Raw genomic sequence first — 27,458 nt, forward strand, 5'->3', positions numbered from 1 at the left:
TTTTCTCACTTACGGAAGAAAGTTTGATGTGTTCAATAAAGTTGTAGATACCATAATTATAAGATAACTTTTGAAACAAGCGTTTGTTCCATATGCCCAATTTCACGGGGTATGAGTAAAAAAAAATAATTTCTCGTTGTAATTTTTTTGGGCAATTTCAAAATTGTTCACATGTTGCTATGTTGTTATACATATAGAGAATACACTGCCGTAATTCTGCAAAGTGACGTGAGGGACATTGATATTTGGTTATTATGCATAAAACTCTTGCTCATTGTCTAAGTTTCTTTCCATAGATGATAGATTACGACTAGATCTTGCATCCTAATACAGCAGGCATACCACAGTTTTATTTTTACACCAGATATTATATTTAATATACCACAAAATATCGACATTTTGAATGGCGCTTACGTCACTTTGCAGAATTACGGCAGTCAGGCACTTACTTGCAAATTTATGTTCAAAATTGAACCCAACTAAACGAAGACACTAATTAAAACAAATAGGCTGTTGCAATTCAATATAACTTTGACAATTTTGACCGTTGTTATCAAGTTGCTTTATAATTCAACGTTAAGTTCTTCTGACGGTTCGGACATTGCAAGGTTTGCTAAATGCCATGCCGGACTTTCAAGCTCTACACAATCCTCCACATTCACCATTCAATCTACGCTTGCGAATTAGATCATTGTTATGCATACTCCGCAATACTTCAAGAAAATCTTTTTGATGTTTTACGATATTGTATGTTCAGGACTTTCAACTTCTACTGAATCTACCTCATTCATTCATTCATCCTTCGTGTGCAGTTATTGCCCTCTGATATCCCAACGAGAAGGCCTTTTCACGGTTGTCGGTTTTGTAAATTTTGCTAAATGCCCTGGAGATCAGGACTTTCAAAGCCTACAGGATTTTCTACAATTGCCATTGAATCTACAATTACTACTTACATCCATGGTGCTCAGCAATGCAACATTGTTTATGGTTGTCTTGTCAGACATTGTAAGGTTCGCAAAATGTCTTTAAGCTCAGAACTTTCAAGCTTTACATATTTGTTCACTGATATCCGTAGTTCACTGTGATGCAAAGAGAAGTCCTACGGTTGTCAGACATTGTGAGGTTCGCAAAATAACCTGCAGTTGAGGACTTTCAAGTTCTCCTATTTACCACAATTGGGTAACTCTCGCTGAGACCAGTGCCTTAAAAATTCAGCTGAATGATGTTCAATCAGTGCGAAAACGAACACCAATACACGAATGCAGTCATCCACCAGCATGACGCCGAGAACGAACATGACAAAGAGAAAGCAAGACAATGAGAGCGACGCCTCGTAGTGTAATCAACTGTGGCTGAAGTTCAGTTTTGATCTTCACCGCGAGCTCGGTGAATATGAATTTGACTTTTTTAAATTGGAATTGAATTTTTGTGATTTTAGGCTGCTTAAGGCACGCAATTAACGATGTGTTGCCCTAATTATATTTATTATGCTTGCTTTAGGTGCATAGCACAGACAAACAGACGTAACACTTCGAACATTGTTCGATTCAAATCATAGTCACGGAAACATATTCGCCCAATGCTAAAAGGACTAAGTTTGGCCGACCACCAACTAGGTGGAGGTAGTGAGCAAACGTCAAACTCGAACAAAAACTATGCGAGCGCCACGGTTGGGCAGTTGGCCAACTATCAAATTTTGAAAAAGACCGTTAAATCGGTGTACGATGAGAATTATCAGAGTGTTACGTCTGTTTGTCTGTGTGCATAGTATGCACCAGCAGCAGTTTTTGCTTTTAAATTGTGCTTAAACCAAACATATCAATTGAAAATGAATATGCTGACATTGAATATCAGTGGGTGGTTGAAATTCAGCAGACAGCGAGGTAATGAATTTTTCGTCGCTTGAACTTCAGAGAGTGGCACTTGTGTTGTCGTGACGATAATCAAAACAAAATCAAATCTACGACGCAGGTGCCACTGGACGTCGGTGGGTATGACTGTAATTTGACAAATTAAGACACTGGCTGAGACCGTCCCACTATTTACACCATGTCTTTAAAAATGTTTAAGGTGGTGATTTTCTGAAAGTCCTCCTCAAAAAGGTAACAAAAATGCATTTTGTTAATCAATTTGATGGACCCCCCGTTAGTTAGAGCCACAGCCATTTTTGCGGACCCCTCGATTTTGATCAATTGTTGGCTTATTTAAACCGTTATAACTAAAAAGTTTCTCAAAAAACCACCTCTATAGAGTAATTTCACGCCATAAAAATACCCAATAGCAAACTACAAGAGTTCAAAACATGTTTGAAATTCTCAACTCCCTTTGAAGAAAAATAGGACAACCCCCCATTTGCACCTGGAGATTTGAAGTAAGCAGAGCTTTTTAGGGCCCACTAAGTCGATTATATAGCTATAATTCTCAAGCGGAAGCTAAAGATTCGTAACTATACAAAAGAATGGTTTATCCGAAGATATTTTGAACTTGAACATATCAGAGTTCCATTCAGGAATACCTCTTACGGTCGCACAGACCTCAGAGGACAAGCTTCTTTTAAAGCAATAGTTATGGTATACCACAATGGAGGGCGTTGTAGGTACAAACCCACAATGAAACTTTCTTGGAGTAGCAATGGAAGCGAGTTATCCGTAAAATGAGGTCGCAACCAGTTAGTACAGGTTCCCTAGTTTGTTAAGCAGGATCGCCTAAATACGCAAATTTCGCGAAGGAACACTCAAAAGTGCAAAGAAGGTCAAATGGAGACTCCTCATCTGACACATGCCAATCAGTCAACTCATGACAAATTCTGCTCATGCAGAGTTGGGTTAGGTGTAATTCTATAACCAAAGCAACCTCATAACCAAATGTTGTTGACAAGAGGAAAAATAGAGCTACTATTTACGGTTATAAAAACATGGGTCGGCCATATTGATTTTTTCTGCCATCTTTGATTTTTATACCAAAACTGTTTTTTTCACCATGTTGGCAACTATCGATTTTCAAAATTTTTGCATCAATCGCAGCGGGGACATTTTTACACAACATATCAAAAATTTAGAGATGTATCTTTTTCCTATCAAAAGTTATCTGCACTTTTGTTAATCATGACACGTTTTCTTCATATATTTCCATGCGCACCGGCAACGACATCCAACAGCATCAGAGAATACGCCTGCATGTATACACAACGGTACCAGCAGCCAAATTAGGGAAAATTGGAGGTTCGTTCCCGTTTTTAACTGTTTCTCAATGATGCAGACATAGCTTTTTAAAGTTTTTTGTTGTTTTGCTTAAGCCTTCAGCCTATCTTTCTTCTTTTCAACAACTTTTTGTTATGAGATGTTTTTTGGAGAAACTTTTGAGTTATAACGGTTTAAATGAGCCAACAATTGATCAAAATCGAGGGGTCCGTAAAAATGGTTGTGGCTCTAACTAACGGGGAGTCCATCAAATTGATAAACCAAATGCATTTTTCTTACTTTGGGGGGGGGGGGGACTTTCAGAAAATCGCCACCTTAAACATTTTTGAAGACATGGTGTAAATAGTGGGACGGTCTCAGTGAAAGTTACCCATTGACATTGAATTTACATATGCTGTTTATCTTTGTTGCTATTCATGGTGCTCTGCGTGTAAGGTATGCAAAATGTGCTGTAGGTATTCGTTGTTATCCATGGTTCATCCAAACATTTTGGACCGTCCTTCCATTTTAAGGATTGAGGAGTTATTCACACTAATGCCGCTGTTGTATGGGGTGGGTGGTGGGAGGCATCACCACCCTACTAAGGGGATTCAGGTGGCCAAAAATCAAAAATCGACTTTATTCAATTTGAGATTTAGGCTCGGAAGTTGAAGGTAGGCCACTTGGACCAGTAAAACCCCAGAATATTATTTTGCTAATCCCTATACTTATCGAGATATTGGCAGCTGAATGAGATCATTGGCAGATTTTGGTAAAATGAATGAAATTTTCAACTTCGCATACGTTCGGCTTTAATGAAAAATGTTGAACTTTTAAAGCAGTTTCTTAAAGTTTGTTTATAAAACATTCGAATGATATATCAGACGTAGAAAGGTTGGTTATAAAACTATTAAATTATGCTACATTAAAAAAAAAAACAATTTTCCCTATACAAACCGTTCCATACAAAAAAAAGTTTTGCAAGGTTTCGCTTCGGGATTACTTCTATGTCTTTGTTTAGGTCCCTGGGAGATAGTGAAATCAAATTTGGCTGCTACTAACTGCTATTCTGCAATTCCGATCAAGTGGTCGGCGATGATTGTGATTATGCAATATGAAACCACAAGGCCATAAAATTTATATTTATATTCAAAGACCATTATAGATCTTTGCGGACCTCTATATTAATATTCCTTCGCGGACCATTACAGACCGTCACAGCGTAGGACAAAATTTCAAGGAGTTTGGAGACCTAAGAAGTATTTATGACATGTTCAACATGTTTTTTTCATATATTTAAGGCATAAACCCTACGAATAGAGGCAAGACATTATAAAATTGACGCTATAATATTTTTGGCCACCTGTTTGTGTGGAGCCGCCCCATAGTGCACCCCCAGTAATAGCAGGATCCAAAGCAGCTGCTTGTAAAACACACTACTACTTACTTTTAGTCCTGAGCACACGATCTCCATCTTGCTCAAATGCCCGCCAACGCCTTAACCTGTGACCAGGGCAAATTTCTGTCGACTTGAGGACTTGGACAAATTTCGTGAACTTAGTACCGGAACTGAACGTTTTGTAAGGGGGAAACAGTGTGGTGGGTGACGCTAGGTAAACACGAAAAATTTAAGGGGAATCATGTACGCTGTAAATTCAACATGCTTATCATCCACACCATCCTCATTTCAGGACTCCAACCATGTTTTAAAATAGTAGATGGATGACCTCGCCATAAGGAAAGTGTATGCGAAACCGGGATTACGGAAAATTGATTTGGGAATAAAACGCCTGCCATGGGTTGTGTTGGGAAATTCGACGCTATCTCTGGTTTACCCGCATTACGTCAGGTAGGAGAAGTTGATTTAATGATCCTGTACAAAGGAGAGAGAGCCGTAGGGTTTTTAGGGTGAAATGTCAACTATCTAGCATGAAACCCGACAATGAAAAGTATTTATTCTCCGATTTACGTACGATAGTTGAAATGACTTCCAATTACTGTGGAGCAGATTTAAAAAATCATTGGGTTTTTCCCTGAGCCGAAATGTTCATCGACATAAAAGCACATCATAATACTGGAATCGAAATAAAAGTGTACAAACTTTGTTTTACATAAATGTTACATTGTTTCGTTTATAGATTTCTTCAGGAAATCATTCAAAAGCTCATTTAGAGATTCCTTCAGGAGTTTAGTCTAGGGTTTCTCCGATAATTCCTTCTGGGCATTAATTTAAGGAATTTGATCTAGGAATTTCATAACAAACTCCTGGAAAATTTGTAGAAGGAACCCAAGACAAACGTCTGAGAGGTTCCAAGTATGAACTCCTGAAGGATACCCAGTAGGAGCTGGTGGAGCATTTCTATAAAATAAAAGTAAAACATGGAAGAATCCCATTCAAGGAATCCCTGGAGTTATACCAAAAAGAACTCTGGAAGTTTTCTCCAGGAGGAACTTCTCCAAAGAACTTCTGGAGATTTCTAGAAAGAACTTCTGGAAGCTTCAAAAAAGACTTTCTGTTTGATTTGCTCAATAAACTCCTTGAAGATTTTCAAAGGAAAATTTAGTGGTATTTTCAGACGATAAAAAATCCTAGAAGATTTTAGCAAATAATTACAGGTTGCTCAAGTAGGAGAAGCATTTTCAGAAGGAACTCTTGGATAGTTCCCCGAATGAATTCCTGGAGGACTTCTAGAAAGAACTCTTGAAGGAAACCCAACCAAAATCTAGCAGAAACTTTTGGAGAAATCTTATATCCAACTCATTCCAGCATTTTCAGAGTAATCCCAAGAGTCAGAACGTTTTTAGGTATCCTGACAGAAGCTTTTTAGCAAATTTCAAGAGATAATCTAGTGAAATCGTTTGAGATTCATTTTCCAGGAATCTTGGATGATACCCAGACCCCTTTGAAAAATCCCGGAAGAAATCCCTTGAAGTTCCTGAACGTATCTCAGAAGAGTTCCTGGCTTGGGTTTCTGAAGGAATCTCAGACAGAACCTTCAAGGAATATCAAAAGGAACTTCAGGAAGCTCCCTGAGGAATTACAAAAGAAATCCTAGAGGGGTTTAAGAATAAATTTGTGGACAATCCACGTAATAAATTTCTGGATGCATTTCGGAATTAATTTCTAGAGAAATTTGAAGTAATCTCAGAAGGTATTTCTTAAGAAATCCAGGATAGCATCTCTGAAAGAACCTCAAGAGTACTTCCTAGAGGTACTTTATCTTGGCAAGCGCAGTATGCAGTGCCATCTTCTTCTTCTTATTCTTCTTCTTGGCGTAACGTCCTCACTGGGACAAAGCCTGCTTCTCAGCTTAGTGTTCTATGAGCACTTCCACAGTTATTAACTGAGAGCTTCCTCTGCCAATGACCATTTTGCATGTGTATATCGTGTGGCAGGCACGAAGATACTCTATGCCCAAGGAAGTCAAGGAAATTTCCTTTACGAAAAGATCCTGGACCGACCGGGAATCGAACCCGTCACCCTCAGCATGGTCATGCTGAATACCCGTGCGTTTACCGCCTCGGCTATATGGGCCCTGCAGTGCCATATGGAACCCAAAAAGGGGAATGGAGCCAGGATTTATTTGTTTTTTTTTTCATACAAGCATTTCCCATATTACTGGTCAACCCTCAGCTCAGTCCTCTTGTACCATCTGGATTTTATGCGATTTCAATGTATGCAGGGTTGCTGTCCGGTATTCCCGTAGCATTAGTTCGTGTTGACTCGCCGCCGACGAAGACTTTAAACGAGTTCATCTGGGAGAGCTAATCTAACACGACAGATGATCTGAGATTGCACTTAGGTGATATTCAGATTCAGAAATTACCAGATATCGTCGTTCGGGATGACATTGGTTCATCGATCCCACGGATTCAAAATAAGTCAGAGAATCCGACGGTGAATGCAAACTATCTTAGAATTATGTATTCTAGTAGTCTAGCACACAATATGCATTCCTGGCGTATTCTAAAAGTGCGAAATAGTGGCCCAATGACACCCCGCACAACGGTATCAAAAGGATCACCTTTTTATGGATCTTTAGTTTTCCAGTAACTGATGCATATACAGGTGATCAACTTTTCCGGCTTTATCATTATGATGTCAGTTACGCAGTGTGTAAAAAATCGAAGGCTGAAAGTGAAGATTGACATTCTCATTTTTTCATTCGTGTTTGGCCACATTCATTGTCAGCTGAATGCCTCTCTTTTTTCATTCAATTATCTGTCACGAATATTTTTTCACACGTCGTAAAATGCCCAATTTCTGTTAACAGACGCACAATCCGACTTAATCGACAAATAGAGCAGGTTGAGGTGATTTCGGGAGTTACGGTCTAGTTACATTTCTCAGTGAAAATTGTCAGTGACAGAAAAATGAAAGAATAAGTGAGAAAATTCATTCACCAAAATGAATTTTATTTTGATCTCTCAGTTGAGAATTTCCAAAATTCATGTTGAATTTCACTTACTGAAAATGAAAATTTTAAACTCTGGTTGCGATATTATTCTTACTACCAGCTGCTATGCTGCTTTTGAGCTGGTTTACTCAACGTATAAGTTAGTTCATGCGTGTCTACTAACGTTTGTCCCCATGCCTTGATTTTTCGTGCTGTTCAGGTGCTTATCGAACTACTATATCCATCTTTTGATCAATTCACCTCCGTCCAAGGAATGCCAGATGGTTTTTTGATAAATGTGTACGTCCCTTCTAGAAAATTCCATTGGAATTCCATGCAAACTTTCTAAGAAAAGTCCCATACTAAAAATCAATAAGTACGCCATCCCCAAAATCTGCATTTAATACAAAACACAATCTGTACGTATGTTCGAAAATCTGTATAATACAGATAAATCTGTATACATGGCATCTCTGCCTCCGTCCATCAATACGCTCCTATCCTTATAGCTTGGCCTTAAGGCGAAGTCATTGTCGGATGCGTCGAGCTTCGTATTTCTTGAGAATGACACAGAAGTTTACCTTTTTGCACTGCTTAATCAATTTTGAAAATTAATGTGGATAATTTTAGGTAATACAGCGCAACATTTTTTTTGTCTCAAGAACAAACTTGAGTGCCTCTGACAGATATTGGGCCGCTGAATCCGAATCCTGGCTCAGATTTGCTCCAGCACGTCACAATTTTGAGCTATACCTCAATTTATAGAGCAAAATATACGATTATACGATATACATGGATTTTTTTTTCAAGCAATCAAAAGGTAAATTGGCCAATAGACATCTTAATTAACGACGCATACAAACTATTTCGTTTTACCAAATCAAATTTCATAGTTTTAAGCATTTTATGTTACTTATGTTACTAGCATGCAACTTTTGGAGGGTGACTTGTATGGGAAATATCGTACCTAACATAAAGCTTAAAACTATCAATTTCGATTTTGTAAAACGAAATATTTTGCATGAGTCGTTGACCAATTTACCTTTTGATTGCTTAAAAAAATATGTCCATGCTTAATGGCTTGCAGTAAAAAAAGCCCAAAATCAATCATATTTTACCCTATAAATAGACACAGATAAAAATAATGAGACTTACACGTCATGTACACTTCAGTTTAGTCATGTAAACTTAGTGTTATGGTGGTTTACATGATATATCATGTAAGTTTGTGTTATATGTCATGTTAACACACAGAGTCATGCTGAATTACATTACATATAATGGAAGTTTACATGATATTTTATGACTTTTACATGATATGCCATGTAAACTTCTGTGTTATTCCACGCTCCAATCATGTGCATCATATTTCACAGAATTTTACATTATTTTTTCGATCTGTGGAGGTATAGCTCAAAATTTTGATATGCTGGAGCATATCTTAGCCCGGACTCGGGTCCAGCGACCCAAAATCCGTCGGAGACACATTAGTTTGCTCTTAGTTATTTTTTGTTTCGCTGTGTAATTGAAGACAGTTAAGGACAGAATTCAAACAAATACCAAGACTTAACAATATGCGACACATTATTGTTTTAATAACTCGCATCAACCATTGATCGATTCATTATCATTGAACCAAAACAAGTAACCATGATTTGTATCTTTGTTATTATAATTCCATATTTCCAACAAAGTTTTGAATGCATTTTAAATCTGTTCGTCAACCATTGAAGCACCCCTTGACAAAGGTTGATAATTTGTGATAACAAAAACCATAAATTGCGAAGCGCTCGATGTAGTAGTTTGCAAAATATTCGACCTATAGCCAGCATAACTGAGAACTATCCGCAGTTAGACTACTAGCGGAACTACCACCATCCCGAGTGCCAGTTTGAAATGGGAGGGCTTTCGATTTGGATCTTTTTGGATAACCAAAGTGTTGTTTCCAATTTGTGATTACGTCTTACCTTACATCATCTTTCAAAAATGAAGATTGGGCGAGTGTTTTTGTTTATTGCACTGTTTAGCATCACCAAAGTTGTTGGACAAAGTGAGTAAATGTGTGAAATCATCAACTGATTTACACCTATTAGTTCTACTGAGAATGACCCATTGACCGTGAACTTCGAACTGTTCCAAACGCACACACTGCCTGTGTCAACGGAGTGAATGCATAATTGTTTCATTCTAGAAGCATGGTGCCAGTGCGTGACGTTGTGGTCGCATCGTTATGCTCTACTAAGTTTTCAACATTTTGTTTTTTTACGGATTTGTGCAACGGTACTATGCAAAATTCCAAATATTTTGCTAATAGCTTTCGAATGTTTTCATTTGAGCGTTTCTTGGTGATGTAGATTCAATTTGGGAAACTAAAAATGAGCAAATAAATCTATGTGGCCTTCTGTTAATACGCATTGCTGGTGTTAATCGCAATTGCTGTTCATAGGTGTGGAAAAACATGTGTGGCATGTGACATTGGCTTTTTCTCTGCTACACTATTTTGCCGCTTTTTACAAACATTGTTCAGTGATGATAAATGAGAGTATTCACTATCGTGTGATATATTTATTAGCCGTAATGCTGAATAACCATTCAGTTTCAACCGGAACGTGCTGCAATTCGTGCTGGTTAATACAAAGTGTGTTTATTCAGTGTTATGTCGTTGGACGAAATCTGTTGGAAGCTGCTACTTTTTCCGTGGATTGCCAAACTAGCTCATTGGAAAGGAATATGTTTGATATACTATAGAACAACCACTCCATTTCCTTTCATAACCCTACCAAATGGCTACACCTTTCCATCCGCTACCAGTAGTCCTCCTTTTACGTTCACACCTTTAACAACTAGTCCTATGACTCCTTTAACAACTACTTCTACTCAACCACCTCTCACGTTCAGTACAGGTTCATCCTCAGCAATTACCACAGTAACAACTCCAAGTACAACCCAAAGTATAACATTTAGCACCATTCCAACGACATTTCCTCCTCTTACGTCAACTACGTTCCAAACCACATTATCCACAGGTACTCCTGCAACTCTAACAACTCCTCTAAATACTCAAACGCTCACCCAACCTGCGTTAACAAGTACAACTTTGGCCGCAACAACAACTCAATCCACCATACCTACACTTCCAACTCAAACATTTACCGCTCCACCGATAACATCCACATCGGTCTCATCTCCGTTTCCAACTGTTACATTTACGACACCTATCCCTACAAGCACTTTATCTGGTGTAACATTAACTTCCACTCTTACTCCAGTCACTCCAGTAACCAACTTCTCCCCGCTACCTACTTTCCCAACATTCCTTTCGACCATAAATCCTCCTACAATAACAAGCACGTTCGCAACCACAACCATTTGTGCACCTGTGCCCCCAACGTGTCCACCCCAAATCCCATCTGCTACCACAACGAGCCCCCAGCCCGGAATCGATCCTCGTCCTCTTCCCCGACAGCTTCCAAACGGTTGCCCGTGTCTCGATCCACGGGAACTCTGAGACCTCCAATAGACTCGTAGAATTACACAGGTACCCCACCGATGATGTGTTGCATTCAAAAAAATTTGGGATCTACATTCTATGTCTCGTGATTTCTTATTCATGCTTCAGATGATGCCTGTTATACTCCGGATGGTCAACCTGGCGTCTGTATCTATTACATTAACTGTGATATCATTGTCCGTTTACTGACACTAAACTCGCAGAAGCGTGACCCCAATATTGAAAGCTACGTTCTGCAGAGCATCTGTGGAAACCGCGATCTTTCGCAAATGGTAAGTATAGTGTGTGTGGTGATGTGCGTGTCGTGTTATTTCTGTGTCTACATAATTTATATTCGCCATTTCTTTACTGATCGTTAGTGAGGCATTGGATAATACTTGGATTGTGTAGTGATACTAATGCTTGACACTGGTTTGCGCTATGGAATGAGACCCAAAATTACCCAAAATTACCTGAAGAAACGTTTTGAAAAATATTGGAACAAGGCTTCACGGTTCAAAACCGAAGTTTGTTTGGTGAACTACGGGTGTTCAATTTAGAAGAGGAATCATAGGTTACTTATAACGATCTGCTTTAACTCTTTTTATTAATCGATTCGATATATTTTTATTATCTGTATTAACGAGATTTTTAGCCCTAGGCTAGTTCATCTCGGGACCCACGCTTTACTTTCCTTCCGAAGGAAGAACTCACATTTTCCGAGTTTGTCGGCAGTCGGATTCGATCCCAGGGCCTCGGCGTGATAGTCAAGTGTTCTAACCATCACACCAGGTCCGCTCCAACAGGTTCGATATTATTTTTTTAGGGAATGAACTTCGTATTGTACCAGCGGTTGTATAACGAATGATATCAAATGTTATTTTGTTTAAATCTAAAACTCACTAGTAGTATTTCTGAACTAGGTAAACTGATAATCATTTTTATAGTAGAATCATGCCTCGAAGAAAAAATAATAAAGTACAACGGATTTTCTTTCGACTTTCCATATGCAGCTGACGATTTGAATTTGATTTTCGTTTCATTTTAAAGCAAGATTGTTCACTTCATACATACATCTCATTCTTCGTAACCAATGCGCTGATTGAACTGAATCTTTTACTGTATCTTGCTAACATCTTATACAGGGTGTTAGGTTCCCGAGTGCAAACTTTTTAAAGGGTGATAGAGGACCATAAATGGAGAAAAAAATTGTTCTACGCATATGGTCAAATCTCAACCGTTACGTAGTTATTGAACTTCCCATGTTTATGACTCTTATTGCCTTAACTGGCAATAACTTGAAAATGGTCAAACTTATCGAAGTTTTTTTACCCTTATTCGAAAGATTATTGAATTTTCTAATAAATGGCATCTTTGAATCGATTGGTTTAGTTAAATAACTAAGTTTTCTAGAGCAAAATGGCTAAAAATAGTGTATTTTTATTGGTTGTTGTCAATTATCTTTGAAACATGCGTAATAAATAAAAATTCTTTCTTTGGCAAAGTTGTGGCTCCTGTTACACTCTACAATTCGTTCTTTGACACCAAACTTCTAGCTCTTATCGTTTTCTTGCAATTTTGATTTAAATGTGCGGCACTATGCGCAAAAAAGTGCTTTCCATGACAGTTGCAAATTTATGATCTGAAATGCGATGTTAAAATCGAAATTTCAACAAAACGATAAGAGCTAGAAGTTTGGTGTCAAAGAACGAATTGTAGAGTGTAACAGGAGCCACAACTTTGCCAAAGAAAGAATTTTTATTTATTACGCATGTTTCAAAGATAATTGACAAAAACCAATAAAAATACACTATTTTTAGCTATTTTGATCTAGAAAACTTAGTTATTTAACTAAACCAATCGATTCAAAGATGACATTTGTTAGAAAATTCAATAATCTTTTGAATAAGGGTAAAAAAACTTCGATAAGTTTGACCATTTTCAAGTTATTGCCAGATAAGGCAATAAGAGTCATAAACATGGGAAGTTCAATAACTACGTAACGATTGAGATTTGACCATATGCGTAGAACAATTTTTTTCTCCATTTATGGTCCTCTATCACCCTTTAAAAAGTTTGCACTCAGGAACCTAACACCCTGTATGTCAAATGTTCGTTGACAAAGATTTTTTTAATTGCGTTGTTCTCATCGGGAATAAAAATACATACCTTGACCTTTTTTAGGAAATTTTGCCATTAACAAATTTGTACCACAAACTCGCCAATATTTTGACAGCCTTCATCAATTTGACTCAAAGCCCAAAGGTTGCATTCAAATGATCGAAAGATATTGTATTCAGCTTTTCATTAATGCTAAAATATTCCTAATTGATTAACCACAACGCAAGATATTCGAATTTTAGTAATTTTGCCATTTCGCCAAACTGTTCTATTAGATGCGACCTTTTTTAGTTTAAATAACATTTTGCTCATGTATGAGCTTCTATCAGAATATGTTTTTCATATTATTTGTTTTGAAATATTCTTCACCTAACTTTTGAAAAGGGCGTATAAAAAACCTAAAAAATATTGTAAAACGGTTTGTTGTTTGTTCTTAATTTCAATAAAGATGTTTGAGGGTATTTGAAACAGCGAGTGATATCCATCGCGGATTTATGTTAGATGTCATATAATTTCAGTTTTCCCAAAACCTTATCCTTTATTTTTTCATTTCTTTTTTCATTATTTCTTTCTGTAAAATTTGATTTCTAGCCTCAACATTTGCCAAGTAGCCCAGAAAGATCAGATGTTTTTAACTATTTATTCTACATTATTTAATGTTCATCGATTGTTAAAACAAGCAAAAGGATGCAATTTTTGAGATTTTTCATATAAAAAAATGATTCTACTTCTACGTACTATTCAATACTACATATTGAACAAAAAAAAACCTTGTATAATTTTCTTCCTACATCTAACTATACCTATGTTACATCGAATTAAAAAAAAAGAAATAAAAAATTGGACCTTGTTGAATGTTATTCGAGACGGTCTGGAAATTCATATATCTGAGAAATAATCCTTTTTTGATAAAATCTGTAAGACAGTAAAAGAAAAATCTCGAATAACATTTTACTAGGTTCCATAAATTTTTCTTATTTTTTTTTCGATTTTTAAACTCTTAGGTTACAGCGAGTTTGTTAGATGTAAAAAATGATTAGATGTAGAATTTAGCGAGTATGGCTAGATGTATGTAGAAAAAAAAATCATATTTTTTTTATTTGAAACCCGTACACAGAATCATTTTTTTACATAAAAATTCTCAAAACTTGTTTGTTTTTTCTTGTTTAAAAAATCAATGAAAAATAAAAATTCGAGAAATAATAGGTCGAAGCATTTGACCATCCTGGGCTACTTGGCAAATTTTGAGGCCAGAAGTTAGCTGCCGAAGTTAGAAAAAAATATAAAAAATATTTGACATCTAACATAGATTCGCGATGAATATTATTCTCAGCGTATTTTTCTCTAAAAGTCCTCCAAATACACTCTTCGAAGACATAATTTCAATGCAACAAACCGTTTTAGAGTTATATCTTTTTTGAAAAAAAAACAAGGGTTTTTTCATACGCCCTTTTTAAACGTTAGTGGAGGAAAAAAGGATATGTGTTGATGAAATAGTAACTGTGCAAAGCAAAGATAACCGTATACATCGTAGTTGCTACTCCGTGATTGACATGAACAATCCAAGTTATACAGAGAACCAATGAATGGTGTTTAGGACTAGCTTAACACTCTCATTGTGCATAATTCGAGAGTTCAATATTTGAAAGTCAATAACGGCGCCAGTCACGTCCTTACGGTCATCGGGAATCGGAAGGAATGTTAGTTCGACAACCGTTGTTACTAGAAATCGTGGAATTCACAGCATCCCCACATTTGTCTCGGGAAGGAGTATTTGTTAGTAGAGTAGGGTAAGCTGTGGATCTTGGAGCCACCACTAGTTATATAAAATACACGCCAAGGTCTTTATCACGATTTAGATTTATTTGGTCGCGATTACCACCCCACACAACAGTAAGAGTAATGTACATACGTTAACCCTCTAATACCCAAATTTTTGACTTTGATCTAAATATCATTTTTTGTCATCTAAAATCGATTTAAACATGTTTTGGAAGATGATTTTTTTCAATTCTCGATTTCGTGAATTTCGGTTTTTGATTTTTGTAATTTTTATTTTTGAACATCCCCACACTTTTATATTTTTCCTATTTGGGGTACGGATTTTTTTAGATGAAAACATTTTGAGATTTTATGATTATTGTTGAAATATTATTATTTTAATTTTTTATTAGAAAATTTTATTTTCCGTGTAATTTAAGGGAAAATAATTTTAGAGTGTATTCGATTCCCTTAAACTATTAAACAAGGATGATTTGGGAAAATTTAAAATATGTTAATTGTAGCGTATAAAATAAACAATGACTTCTAAAAGGTGACTGAAACATAAATTTTTCAATGATATTTAAAAATTGTAAATGCGCTTTAAAATACACCAAAAACTATTTTGAGATATACAGAACAGTAAATATCAACCAAAAATATAAAAAAATGATTTTTCACCAAACAAAAATTACAAAATAGCTCAAACGGGGTATAGTCTAAAGGCGGGATTGGGTATTAAAGGGTTAAGTGCCCACTCAATCGATTCTATAGTTACAATACTCCGAGCCGAAGCCAGGGAATCGTAACTACAAGAAAAGACATCAGGTTCATCCGAAGATATAATGTCCACACATCCAGGGAAGTGTGTGCTGAATAAGCATTCCAGAACTTCCTCATCAGAGGAAGTCAGATCGCCATTTGGCAAACGAAGTTCGTTCACTCGGAAATCCTTAGATTTCGCAAGGATTTTATTTAACCGACTAACTTCACTCAAACTGAAAACATTTATACAAAGGTTTTTCCAGTCGGATCGTTCAGCAGACCGGAGAGCTTTCCTGTAGGCCTTGCGAGCCGGCCTGAATGCCTCCAAACCAGCCGAACGTCGTCTGTTCCAACTCTTTCTACATTGTTTCCTGAGTTTCGCCAGATCAGAGTTCCACCAAGGGGTTACTCTTGTGATCTTCACAGACTGTAGAGGGCATGCTTCTTCAAAAGCTTCCATGATGAAGGTCGTTGTAATATCAACGGCATCATTTAAATCACTTGGAGTGTCAATGGATGGTGAGTATCCATGAAATTTGGCTGCAATCAAATCAGTAAAAAGATCCCAGTTTGTTGACGGGGGATTCCTGAAACGCAATGTTTGTGAAGTAACATTTAAATGTTCAAAAAAGATGTAGCGATGGTCAGATAAAGATTCTTCATCTGACACATGCCAATTGGTCAGCTCGTGACTAATTCTACTAGAGCAAAGCGTCATGTCTAACACTTCCTCTCTACCAGATACCATGAAGGTTGGGCGGTTACCTATGTTAAGTAATCCAAGATCTGTACTACAGTGTATCAAACAATTGTCCGTACAGCAAATTTTTTGTCAAAATAATTTTTCATTCAAATGTTAATAACTTTTTTATGCGTCAATCAAAAACGCTGAAATTTTTACCAATTAGTAAAATTTTGAGCGAGATCAAATAAGCTTTTTGAAAGTTATAGAACTTTTAGTAAAACTTATAAGATTTTTGAACACATTTTTAAAACATTATATCTCAATATGTACTCGATAATTTTTTTTCATTTTTTTTTTGTGTTACATCTTATACTTAAGGCTTTCATATGTAGCCATGTTTGGGGTTTTATATTCACTACAAAAAATATGAAAAATGTGCGTATGTAGTTGACGATGTTTTAAAATTTACCATATTTTGCACATATAATCTGCCAAACGTTTTCCACCAATAAAAGTGCATTAACTGAAAGATCCATAGGACCTAGTCTTCATATGTGGTTTAGTAGGTCCTGTATAAAAATATATCATAAGGAGTTTTTAAAAAAGTTGAAAACACGGGGCACTTTTATTGATCAAAATATGATAAATTTCTAAATGACACTCTGAACATATACAGATTTTTCATATTTTTTGTAGTGAATATAAAATATTAAACGAAGCTGCATATGAAAGCCTTAGGTATAAGCTGTAACATGAAAAATATTGAAAAAGTTTCATTAAGTACATATTGAGATATAATGTTTTAAAAATGTATTCAAAAATTTTATAAGTTTTACTAAAAGTACTATAACTTTCAGAAAACTTATTCGATCTCGCTCAAAATTTTACCAATGAAGCTTTAATATATGGGTTATAATTGGTCAAAATTTCAGCGTTTTTGATTGACGTATAAAAAAGTTATAATCACTTAAATGAAAAATTATTTTGACCAAAAAATTGCTGTACGGACAATTGTTTGATACACTGTACTTAAGTATTCCATCAAAGTGGAGCCTCTCAAATTAATGTCTGAGCTGCCCCAGATGATATGGTGAGCATTAGCATTACTGCCAACAATTAGCGGAAGGCCTTTTGAAGTACAGTATGCTATGACTTGTTTGAAAGCATCCGTAGGGGATGGTTCATCATGTGGTAAACAAACCGAACAATCGACGTATTTCCTGTTGAGGTTTCCAACAGATACATCAATTGTGATAGCACATACATCTCTGGTGATTAGTTCAGAGATGATTGTAGCAACTATTGCGTTGTTGACAAGCACACAGGTTCGAGGCATGACACGCGAGTTTGCCATTTCATGTTTATTGAAAGTATGTAGCAAACACCGGGTTCACAAGGTTTCCTAAATAGAAATTCCCCTTACGAAAGTAAGGTTCTTGGACCAAGGCCACTTGGGCTGTGCCATTTTGCATAAGTCTGCAAAGATTGATAGTTGCTGTTCTTTTATGCTGAAGATTGATCTGAGCTATCCTAACCGTAGCCACTACCCAAACTAGGCAAGATTAAACTCTTCGCAACAACAGCACAACAAAGAACAGCAGCAACAAAACCAGATCGGTATCGATTGGAAAACGCCAAAGGTGAGGATACACAGAATACACTTGTAAATCGCATATTGCGAAACCATATAGGTGAAAATTTAAACTAATTAACCACATCTTCATAATCCCGCCCTTATTTAACCTCAAGTGAGACTAAAGAAGGGTAGACGATTGTCTCGGAGAAACACAAGGTCCACTGCACCATTGCTCTGGTTAGCGCAGTAAGGGCTACATACTGTGGAGGGTGCTCCGTTAGCGGTTAGGTTTTTATTAGACCCCCCTAGCCATTCATTCCTAGGCACGGTAAGCATAAAGCCGCATCACACCATGAATTAGGGGTCACATGTTGGTGGACTCTTACCACCGGAACAGGCGGTCCGTAGTGTTATTCTTAGCCAATTGAGACAATCGCTACCGACACTTCACAGCTATCTAGGCTGATCGAGAAAAGAAGTTAAAATTGATGATCAACTTCATACGGGCCCGAACAGCCGAAACAATCCAGAGGAATTGCTGAAAAGGTATCCTCAATCAATATTTAAAGGGAATTTCCGAAGATTTTTTCAATGTTTCGATAAAAATACAAATGTCGATAATTATACAAATTAATAATAAAATAAAAGAAACTTCAATAAAATTGCCCTAGAAATTCCCAAAGACAAGTCAAAAAAAATAAAAAATAAAAAAAACGCCGAAAAAATAAAAAAAAAACGAAAAATTACTGGACAAATCTTAATTGAATTACCGAATACATTTTCAAAAGACATTTTGAAAGAAATTACTAAAATAATATCAAAAGGAGTTTCCGAAGAAATTTCCAAACGAACTGTTGTAAAAAGTCTAAATCAGCTTTTTTCCGATGTAATTTCTAAAGAAATTGACTAACTTACCTTAAACGAATTACTGAAGAAATTCACAAATAAATTTCCAAAGGAATTCCCAACTGGATTGCCGAACGTTTGTGGTACAGTGTAGTGTTGTAGCAATAAAAACGGATCATCTGTTTTTAAAGTGAAAATTTGTTCTACTAATGTTTGCTCTAGGGCCGCTTTTTTCAAACTATGGGTCGCGACCCACCAGTTTCATAAGAAGTATAAGCGTCGGCAAAGAAGTTTGAGAAAGGCTGCTCTAGCGGGTTGTTAGGGTTGGTTCAACTCTAACGATCCCCCGTGTCTACTCCATATTGCACACGGTATTCGATAATGCATCATTCATCCCCAGGTTTGCTGCCCAGGATTGCGCTTCTCGCATGATACCGCCACTACCTCTACAACCACCCGTGCCACAACCACTACTGCTGCCAGCTCTGGAGGGTTTTTCTTCTTCTCCGGTCCATCAACCAGTGCCCCAAGTCCAATTACAACAACCCTGTCGCCGCCACCGCAGGGTGGTCTCTATAAACTACCGACCAATTCCGTTGACCGCTGTGGAATGTCCAACGCTTCGCACTCCCGAGTTGTTGGCGGAATGGATGCCCAACTGGGAGCGTGGCCTTGGATGGCCGCCCTGGGGTACCGGTCTAGCAATTATGACCTTACCACCGGTCCAACGTACCTCTGCGGCGGAACTCTGATCACCGCCAGACACGTGCTGACTGCGGCGCACTGCATCAATTATTTGCTCTATTTTGTCCGACTGGGTGAGCACGATATCACTTCCAACAATGATGGTGCGAATCCCGTTGACATCTACGTAGAAAAAGCTTTTATCCATGAACAGTACAACGAAAAAACTATCCAGAACGACGTTGCCTTGTTACGATTGCAGAATAATGCACCACTGTCGGATATGATCAAGCCCATCTGCCTTCCGACAGAAGAACCAATGCGTTCACGCGATGTGACGTACTACTCTCCGTTTATTGCCGGTTGGGGTACCACGTCGTACCGTGGACCAACGGCATCTCGCTTGCAGGAGGTTCAGGTAATCGTTCTTCCAACGGATCAATGTGCGTTCAACTACAAGCTGTACTTTCCGGATCAAGTTTTCGATAACACCGTGCTGTGCGCTGGGTTTCCCCAGGGCGGAAAGGATTCGTGCCAAGGTGATAGCGGTGGACCACTCATGTTGCCGCAGGTGAGTGTGAATTTTGAGATTGGCCTTTAGTCGACCTGGCCTTAACAGCTTTTAGTGTGAGGAAATGTTTAGTTCAATTTTTAGAACGAAAAAATCGAGTTTTGCAACGAGTTTCACACTTTTTTATGCAACTTTATATTATGGAGGTTCTGTTAACCCTTTTGTCCTTTGTACGTTTTGTCCTTCTATCTTTCGTCCCAAATCGTTAGCAGATTACGTTTGATCTTCCACCTAATAATGTGCAAATTTCGCGTGCATTCATGTCTTTAGAAAGAACACACTACACGAAAAAGAAGAAAAGTTGTCAATCACACCTTTGCTTCACTGGCTATGTAAGCGCAAACAGGGACAAAAACAAGCTAATATTTGGTCATTGAAAGCTAAAACCCACAAACATATCTCAATCATACACTCGAGCATTGATGCGATGCGGAAATTAACATCTAATCGTCCATACAAGAGACTTGGTGTTAATTACGGGAATCCCCATTATTTAACAATGTTCCTCTCGTGAATCATAAGTGACCGTTGATTGGAACAAAAACGAAAATCATTTCATGAGAATCGCTCTGCTCGTTAAGTTGTCCGTCCATGTTCGACTTTTAACATTTAATTAATGTAATATCTCTTGCACGATGATTGTGTCAAATCGTCCAGATATGTCCGGCAAACGATAAATTACGTTGCACGTTTCACTCATTTCTAATTGGATCCGCTTAGTGAGTTCATTATTCTTTCCAACAGCTCTCCGCCAACGGTCAGTACTATTATTTCAATCTGATCGGCATAGTTTCGTACGGCTACGAGTGTGCTAAAGCTGGCTTCCCGGGAGTTTACGTGAAAGTCACTACGTACATACCGTGGATCGAATCGAAGCTGAACGCCTGAAGGCCGTTCGATGCGGGAGCATCATTCACATTGGGGAGGATGACTAACGCACAACGACAGTAGCTAGAACGGTCAGTTCGTCAACCAGCAGTGTCGCCGAAGCAGCGGAAGCGACCTTCACAAAGTGTGTATTCTATATTCTTGAATAGTTCTGATTCTGTTCCGATTGGGGTTTTCTGGCGGATATAAATTTTACTACCCTATAGCAGTAGCAACAGCAGTTGGTGGGTGTGTTTGACTGAATGTTGTAGTGGTAATTCACAACCAGCTGTAATTACTCGATTTGCATACAGAAGTGACTTGGCGATTAAGTCGATAAGAATAAGTCGTGATTCAAGCGCTTGTAAACTGCTCATCTAGTCAGTTTTGCACAAGTTAACCCTTTGGATCTGATTTGTTTGCTATATGCTTTTCAATTCGTCACAATCTATCAATTCAAACTTTTTTTTATCATATTATGATAAAAGTAATAGATAGTTAACTGTGTAAAACATTGATATTGTATGCTGTCTTAAAAATATAGGCGTTTTTTATTTATTTTATTGTTATAATGATTCAAGATTACATTCATTCATTGATTTAGTATATCATCTTAATAAAGTTAAGACTGTTTCTACGTCACACATTTTGGTTCGCTGAAGCTTCTCTTCAATCTCGGAACGAAGTGTAGGACTCGCCAAATCACTCTCGATCTGGTCAGCCCACCTTATCCGCTTTGTTCCAAGTCGAATTGTACCATCTGGATTACTTGTAAACAATCTTTGTTTGCCTTATCCATCGTACTCTCTCGGCTTTGGCCACCTTCTGGATGCTGGGTTCGTCGTAAAGCGCAGCAAGCCTATTGTCTATTCTTCACCATCCCGAGCTGTTTCTTCTGCACGCCGCCAAAAATCGGCTTTAGCATTCGTCGTTTCAACTCTCCAACCTCCTCGAGTATGGTCCAAGTCTCATATCGATAGACAGAGGTTTTATTAGCGTCCTGTACATGGTACATTTGGTGCGGGTGTATCTTTTTTGACCACAGTTTCTTCTAAAGCTCATAATAGGCATACTTACCTTACCTGTCAGACTAAGGCCTGAGTGTCCTCTGCTGTACGTAGAAGTCGTCTCTATTCTACTCAGTCCATTGCTGTGCGTTTCCAGTTCCGCACTCTACGAAGGGTCCGCAAATCATCGTCCTCCACTTGATCGACCCACCTAGCTCGCTGGGCACCACGTCTTCTTGTACCGGTTTGATGACTCTCAAGAACCATTTAAGTCGGGTTACTATCGGACATCCTGATGACGTGACCCGCTTACCGTAGCCTCCCGATTTGGGACGGTGTAGACGATCGTTGGTTCTCTCAGCAGCTGTTGCAGCTCGTGGTTCATTCGCCTTCTTCTAGTCCCGTTTTCCATCTGCACTCCACCGTAGATGGTACATAAAACACCTTCCGTTCGAAAACTCCAAGGGCGCTTTGGTCCTCTGCACGTGGAGTCCATATTTCGTATCCATAAAGATCTACCGGTCTAATCAACGTTTTGTAGAAAATTAACTTCATGTGTGAGCGAACTTTGTTCGATCGTTGAGTTCTGCAGAGTGAAAAAAAAGCAAGATCTCCTGCCACATTGTGTCTCTGAATTTCTCTGTTGGTGTCGTTGTCGGCAGTCACCAGTGAGCCCAAGTACACGAATTCATCAACAGCCTCGATTTCATCACCGTCGATAGAAATTCGGAGTGGCAGGCGCGCTTCCTAGAGCCCTTTGCCATCATGTACTTTGTCTTCGACACACTATTGACTAATCCGATTCGTCTGGCTTCATTCTTTAGCCGGATGTACGTTTCCGCCATCGTCTCAAATTTGCAATCTATAATATCTATATCATCAGCAAAACCAAGCAGCTGAACGGACTTCGTAAAAATCGTTCCACTCGTGTTTATCCCCGCTCTTCTTATTACACCCTCTGTGAGATTCGAAGAAACTGGAGAGTGTCCGTGATATTCGACCTACGCTACGCACACCACTCGATCCATCGTCGTCTTGAACAAACGAATCAGTTTATTCGGCAATCCATAGTGGGCATGACTTCCGCTGACGATATGTCTTCGTATTTCTTGGCTTACGTTGTTGTCAACCATCAGCATATAACAGAGGTAAACCTCGAAGGTATCTGCTTCTTTTGTAACACTACTGACAAGGTTTATCCTGCCTCGCTCAGTTCCACCTGCCAGCATGCACTTCGTTTTTGACGCGTTCACCACCAGTTTAAAAGTTCTGCCGACGGTATCCATGCCGTCAGTGAAACAAACAAATTCGCCGAGTTGGTTGAAAACCGCATCCTTGCTGCTACACTCGACTCTTCACATGACACTTTCTAGCGCACTGTTAAATAGCAGGCACGAAAGTTCATCATCCTGTCGTAGTCCTCATCTAGGTTCAAACGAGCAAGAGTGTTCGCCCGAAATGCGCGGTTGATAGGACTGTCCTATGCCACCTTGTGGCATTTCTTCCTTCCACTTCTCCGGTATCCCAGATCCTGATAATCAGCCGGTGCCGGGAGTGACCAACTTTTCCGGGTCCATCTTGACGAATCTAGCTACAATACCATCTCTGAACCATTCAGATGTTCGTCGAAGTACTACTCCCACCTTTCGATCACTTCACGTTGGTCCATCAAGAGGCCCCGTTCTTATTCCGGAACATTTCGGCTTGCGGCATGATGTCGTGCGCGATGCGTTGAACTTCTAGTAAACAGCAGAATTCCATTTCTTCGCACATGGTTTCTTCCTGATAAGGGGACGTTTCTTTTAGCGGCGGATCGGTGCTACTTCTGCAAGTAATGCTCAACGTTCTGCCGGGTCATATGCTGCAGCATTATCGCCCGCGAATCAATCGTTCCTTCGACTCCGTTCCCTGTAGGTACTCGACTGCAATTATGGGAAAAAATCATTAATTTATTGCGTATCCCTCACTCATATCCACGCATAATCTGATGCGAGTGTGCTTCTCTCCCAATCAAGCAAAATCTTTCCATTTTCATTGCCCATTCTTTCTAATAGCCGAGCACCGGGCGACGCAAGCAACGACGACCAAATGAATCGCTACCGAATCTGAGTGCCGAAGGCGAACGAACCAAGATTGAACGAATGTTTGCATTCTGAGTCGGGAGCGAGAGCATTGATTTTGAAACGTTCATTTAGCGTCCAGTGGAAGCATTCAGTACTGAGAATTGAATCAGTGAGTGCGTTTTGATTCAATCAGCTGAATGCCACTCGGTAGTTGAGAGAGCGATCGTTCTTTTCGTATACGATCACGCCAGGGAAGATTTCTCAGGGCATATCGCACGAATTTCTTCTGCACGGATTCAATTCGAGTGATCCAGCTTCTGTGAAATGGACACCATACCACAGCAGCAAATTCCAGAATGGAACGTACCAGAGCACAGTACAATGACTTCAAGCACAGTGGGTCTCTGAATCCTTGGCTCATCTTAAGAACAAACCCAAGCTGTTTGTTTGCTCTCGTGACGATGTCGTTATAATGTACGTTGAATGTCAGCTCTTCGTCTAGCAGAACACCCAGATCACGGACACATTGCATTCGTTCTAGTGTGGCTCCGCACAGTATATATGGCAAACGAATTGGATGTCGCTTCTAACTGAACGATATAACATGGCACTTCTCGACACTCAACGTCAAACAGTTTCTTGAGCACCACGATTCGAAGGTACATATTTAGTAACACCTGCAGACAATGACAATCGTCCAATCCACTAACAACGATGTATACTTTGGCGTCATCGGCATAAAAGAGTCTGGTCCCTGGAGGAAGAATGAGGAATGCATCGTTGGCGAAAAGCGCAAACAGTAGTTGCCAATGTTGCTCCATTGTGGCACTCCGGATAGATTTGTGAACGGCCTCGATTCGTACGTGCCGATCTTCACACACAGCGATCGTCTGGTAAGGTATGATTCGAATCAATCAATAAAGCCAGCTGTTACACCACATTTTGCAAGTTTATGGAGAAGGATTCGATGATCTACGCGGTCAAATGCTGCTTTCAAATCCAGATAAACCGCATCCACCTGCTTACCAGCATCCATGGCACGTATGAATTCGGTTGAAAAATCGACAAGGTTGGTGACGACGGATCTTTTAGGGAAGAATCCATGCTGATCTGTAGAGATGTAATGTTTGCAGCTATTGAGCAGGGAGTCGTTGATGATGATTTCAAAAGCCTTCGAACACACGCATAGTGAAGTAATACCACGATAATTACTCACGCCACGCTTATCACCTTTTTTGAAAATAGGAAAGAGATAAGATCTTTTCCAACTGCTCGGGAATACATACTGGACTGCCTAAGAGAGCGATTGAAAAGCATTGTCAGCGGTATTTGCAAAGCTGAACATTTCTTCAAAAGGGCTGCGGGGATTCCATCTGGTCCTGGGCTGTATGAAGACTTCAGCTTTGATACTGCTCCTGCTACATCCTGCTCTGAAACCACAAACATGTCGTAGCTGAAGGCGTCGCGTGGAGTATCTTGTAAGGCAAGCTCAACCTGCGCAGACCCATCGTTGAAGCTGCGTTTGAACTGTGCAGCAAAAATTTCACATTTATCGGCGGCACAGTTGGATGTTACCTCATCAAGGTACATCGATGTTGGTAGGCCGTCTTCATTTCTTTTGGAGTTTACGAATGACCCAAAACGTTTTGGATTGGTTCGGAGGCTCTGCTCTGTTCGAAACTTATAGCGAGAATACAAAAACGCGTTGTAGCTCCTGTATTCTCGAGTTGTCCTGTTCAAATCTAATTTGGCTTGTTGCGATCGATGATTACAATAGTAACGCAAAGCAGACGATCGGCGGCGTTTCAGCAGACGAAGTCGACCATTGGACCAAGGCGGTTTGCTGGGCGGCCGTCGCGGCGGGACGTGTGTCGTAACTGCTTGCAACACGGAGTTAGTGAAGAATCCAACAGCCTCGTCAATATCTTCCACTAACTCGAGCTGGCTCCAGTTGATTTGCATCAGTTCTGCATTTAAAGACTCGAAATCAGCTTTTCGAAAGTTGTATCCAGTATAGTCGAGTAACGTATCACATGCAATCGGTACAGGACAAGAGACTTGGACCTCAATCGCTGGATGATGATTGTGAAGCGCTATCAGCGCTACACCGGCTTTGGAAAGCGAAATATTCTGCAAAACTGCGTCATTAACAAGAACGAGATCGAGTGTCGAGTTGCTACTGTTCACCACTGTATTAACCTGGAAAAGCCCATGGAAACAGAATCCGTCCAATAGTGCCGAACTCGAAGGACACAGCCGGGAACGATGCAAATCTACCGAAAGCTGATTGTCTGTATCCGCGGACCAGTGGACAAGATCGCCCTTGACTGACAACGCTGCATCGAGAAACTATGCGTATGCTGGAAGCGTCATCCGATAGTGTTTGTCGCCCTAGGTCGACACCAATGAGGGTGTACATTGTTAACCCTCTAATATCCAATCCCGCCTTTAGGCGGGGTATAGTTTGAGCATTTTTGTAATTTTTGTTTCGTGGAAAATCATTTTTTTTATATTTTTGGCTGATATTTAGGACTGTTCTGTATATCTCAAAATGTTTTTTGGTGTATTTTAAACTCTATTTACATTTTTAAAAAATCATTGAAAAATTGATGTTTTAGTCACCTTTTAGAAGTCATTGTTTATTTTGTATTGAATCACTAAAATTAACATATTTTAATTTTTTCCCAAATCATTCTATTTTTGTTTAATAGTTTAAGGGAATAGAATACACTCTAAAATTATTTTCCTTAAAATTACACGGAAAATAAAATTTTCTGTGAAAAATTTTTTATATAATAATACTTAAACAATAATCATAAAATCTCAAAATGTTTTCATCTCAAAGAATCCGTGCCCCAAATTGGCTTCCAGGAAAAATATAAAAGTGTGGGGATATTCAAAAATAAAAAGTAGAAAAATCAAAAACTGAAATTCACGAAATCGAGAATTAAAAAGAATGATCTTCCAAAACATGTTTAAATCGATTTTAGATGACGAAAAATGATATTTAGATCAAAATCAAAAACTTGGGTATTAGAGGGTTAAATACGGAAAGTTTTGGGCGTAGTTTGACCATCATCAAGGAAGTGGTTATCTACCACCCAAACGTTTGGTTTCCTATGATGATCTTGACGTCGAGACTTGTGCAACGGTCGTACTCGCATACGATTCGCATAAAATCCGTTTTTGACATCACAAGTACTTCCTAAGTGTGGTCCACTTGGTCTTCAACCTGCACATTATTTCGACGATCAGTCATCAACCGCTCACGCGCTTCTGCATGTCGCCCATGCTGTTCCCAGCTCGCGTGTATTGCCGTAACTATGGAGGAGCACCCAATGAAATTAAGATTTCTACAGTTCCACGCAGGCTTGTCCGCACTGAGTGCATGAAAATTCTGCTCTTTGGATTTACACCATCAAGTACATCATAAATTAGAAATCTTT

At 38.9% G+C, this 27,458-nt stretch overlaps 1 protein-coding gene across 1 annotated transcript in view; it reads left to right on the plus strand.

Annotated features, from left to right (window-relative positions):
* The first annotated feature begins 9,483 nt into the window (after positions 1–9,483).
* The window catches only part of LOC109429147 (uncharacterized), a 56,324-nt gene continuing 38,349 nt past the window's right edge, over positions 9,484–27,458 (plus strand). Inside the window, exons 1-4 of the mRNA XM_062857656.1 lie at positions 9,484–9,626; positions 11,196–11,359; positions 19,221–20,075; positions 20,820–20,961. Of these exons, the coding sequence (XP_062713640.1) occupies positions 9,563–9,626; positions 11,196–11,359; positions 19,221–20,075; positions 20,820–20,961 (1,225 nt within the window). The 5' untranslated portion in view covers positions 9,484–9,562. The remainder of the gene's footprint in view (positions 9,627–11,195; positions 11,360–19,220; positions 20,076–20,819; positions 20,962–27,458) is intronic.

The sequence above is a fragment of the Aedes albopictus genome, chromosome 3, assembly GCF_035046485.1.
Source record: "Aedes albopictus strain Foshan chromosome 3, AalbF5, whole genome shotgun sequence".
Taxonomy (NCBI): domain Eukaryota; kingdom Metazoa; phylum Arthropoda; class Insecta; order Diptera; family Culicidae; genus Aedes; species Aedes albopictus.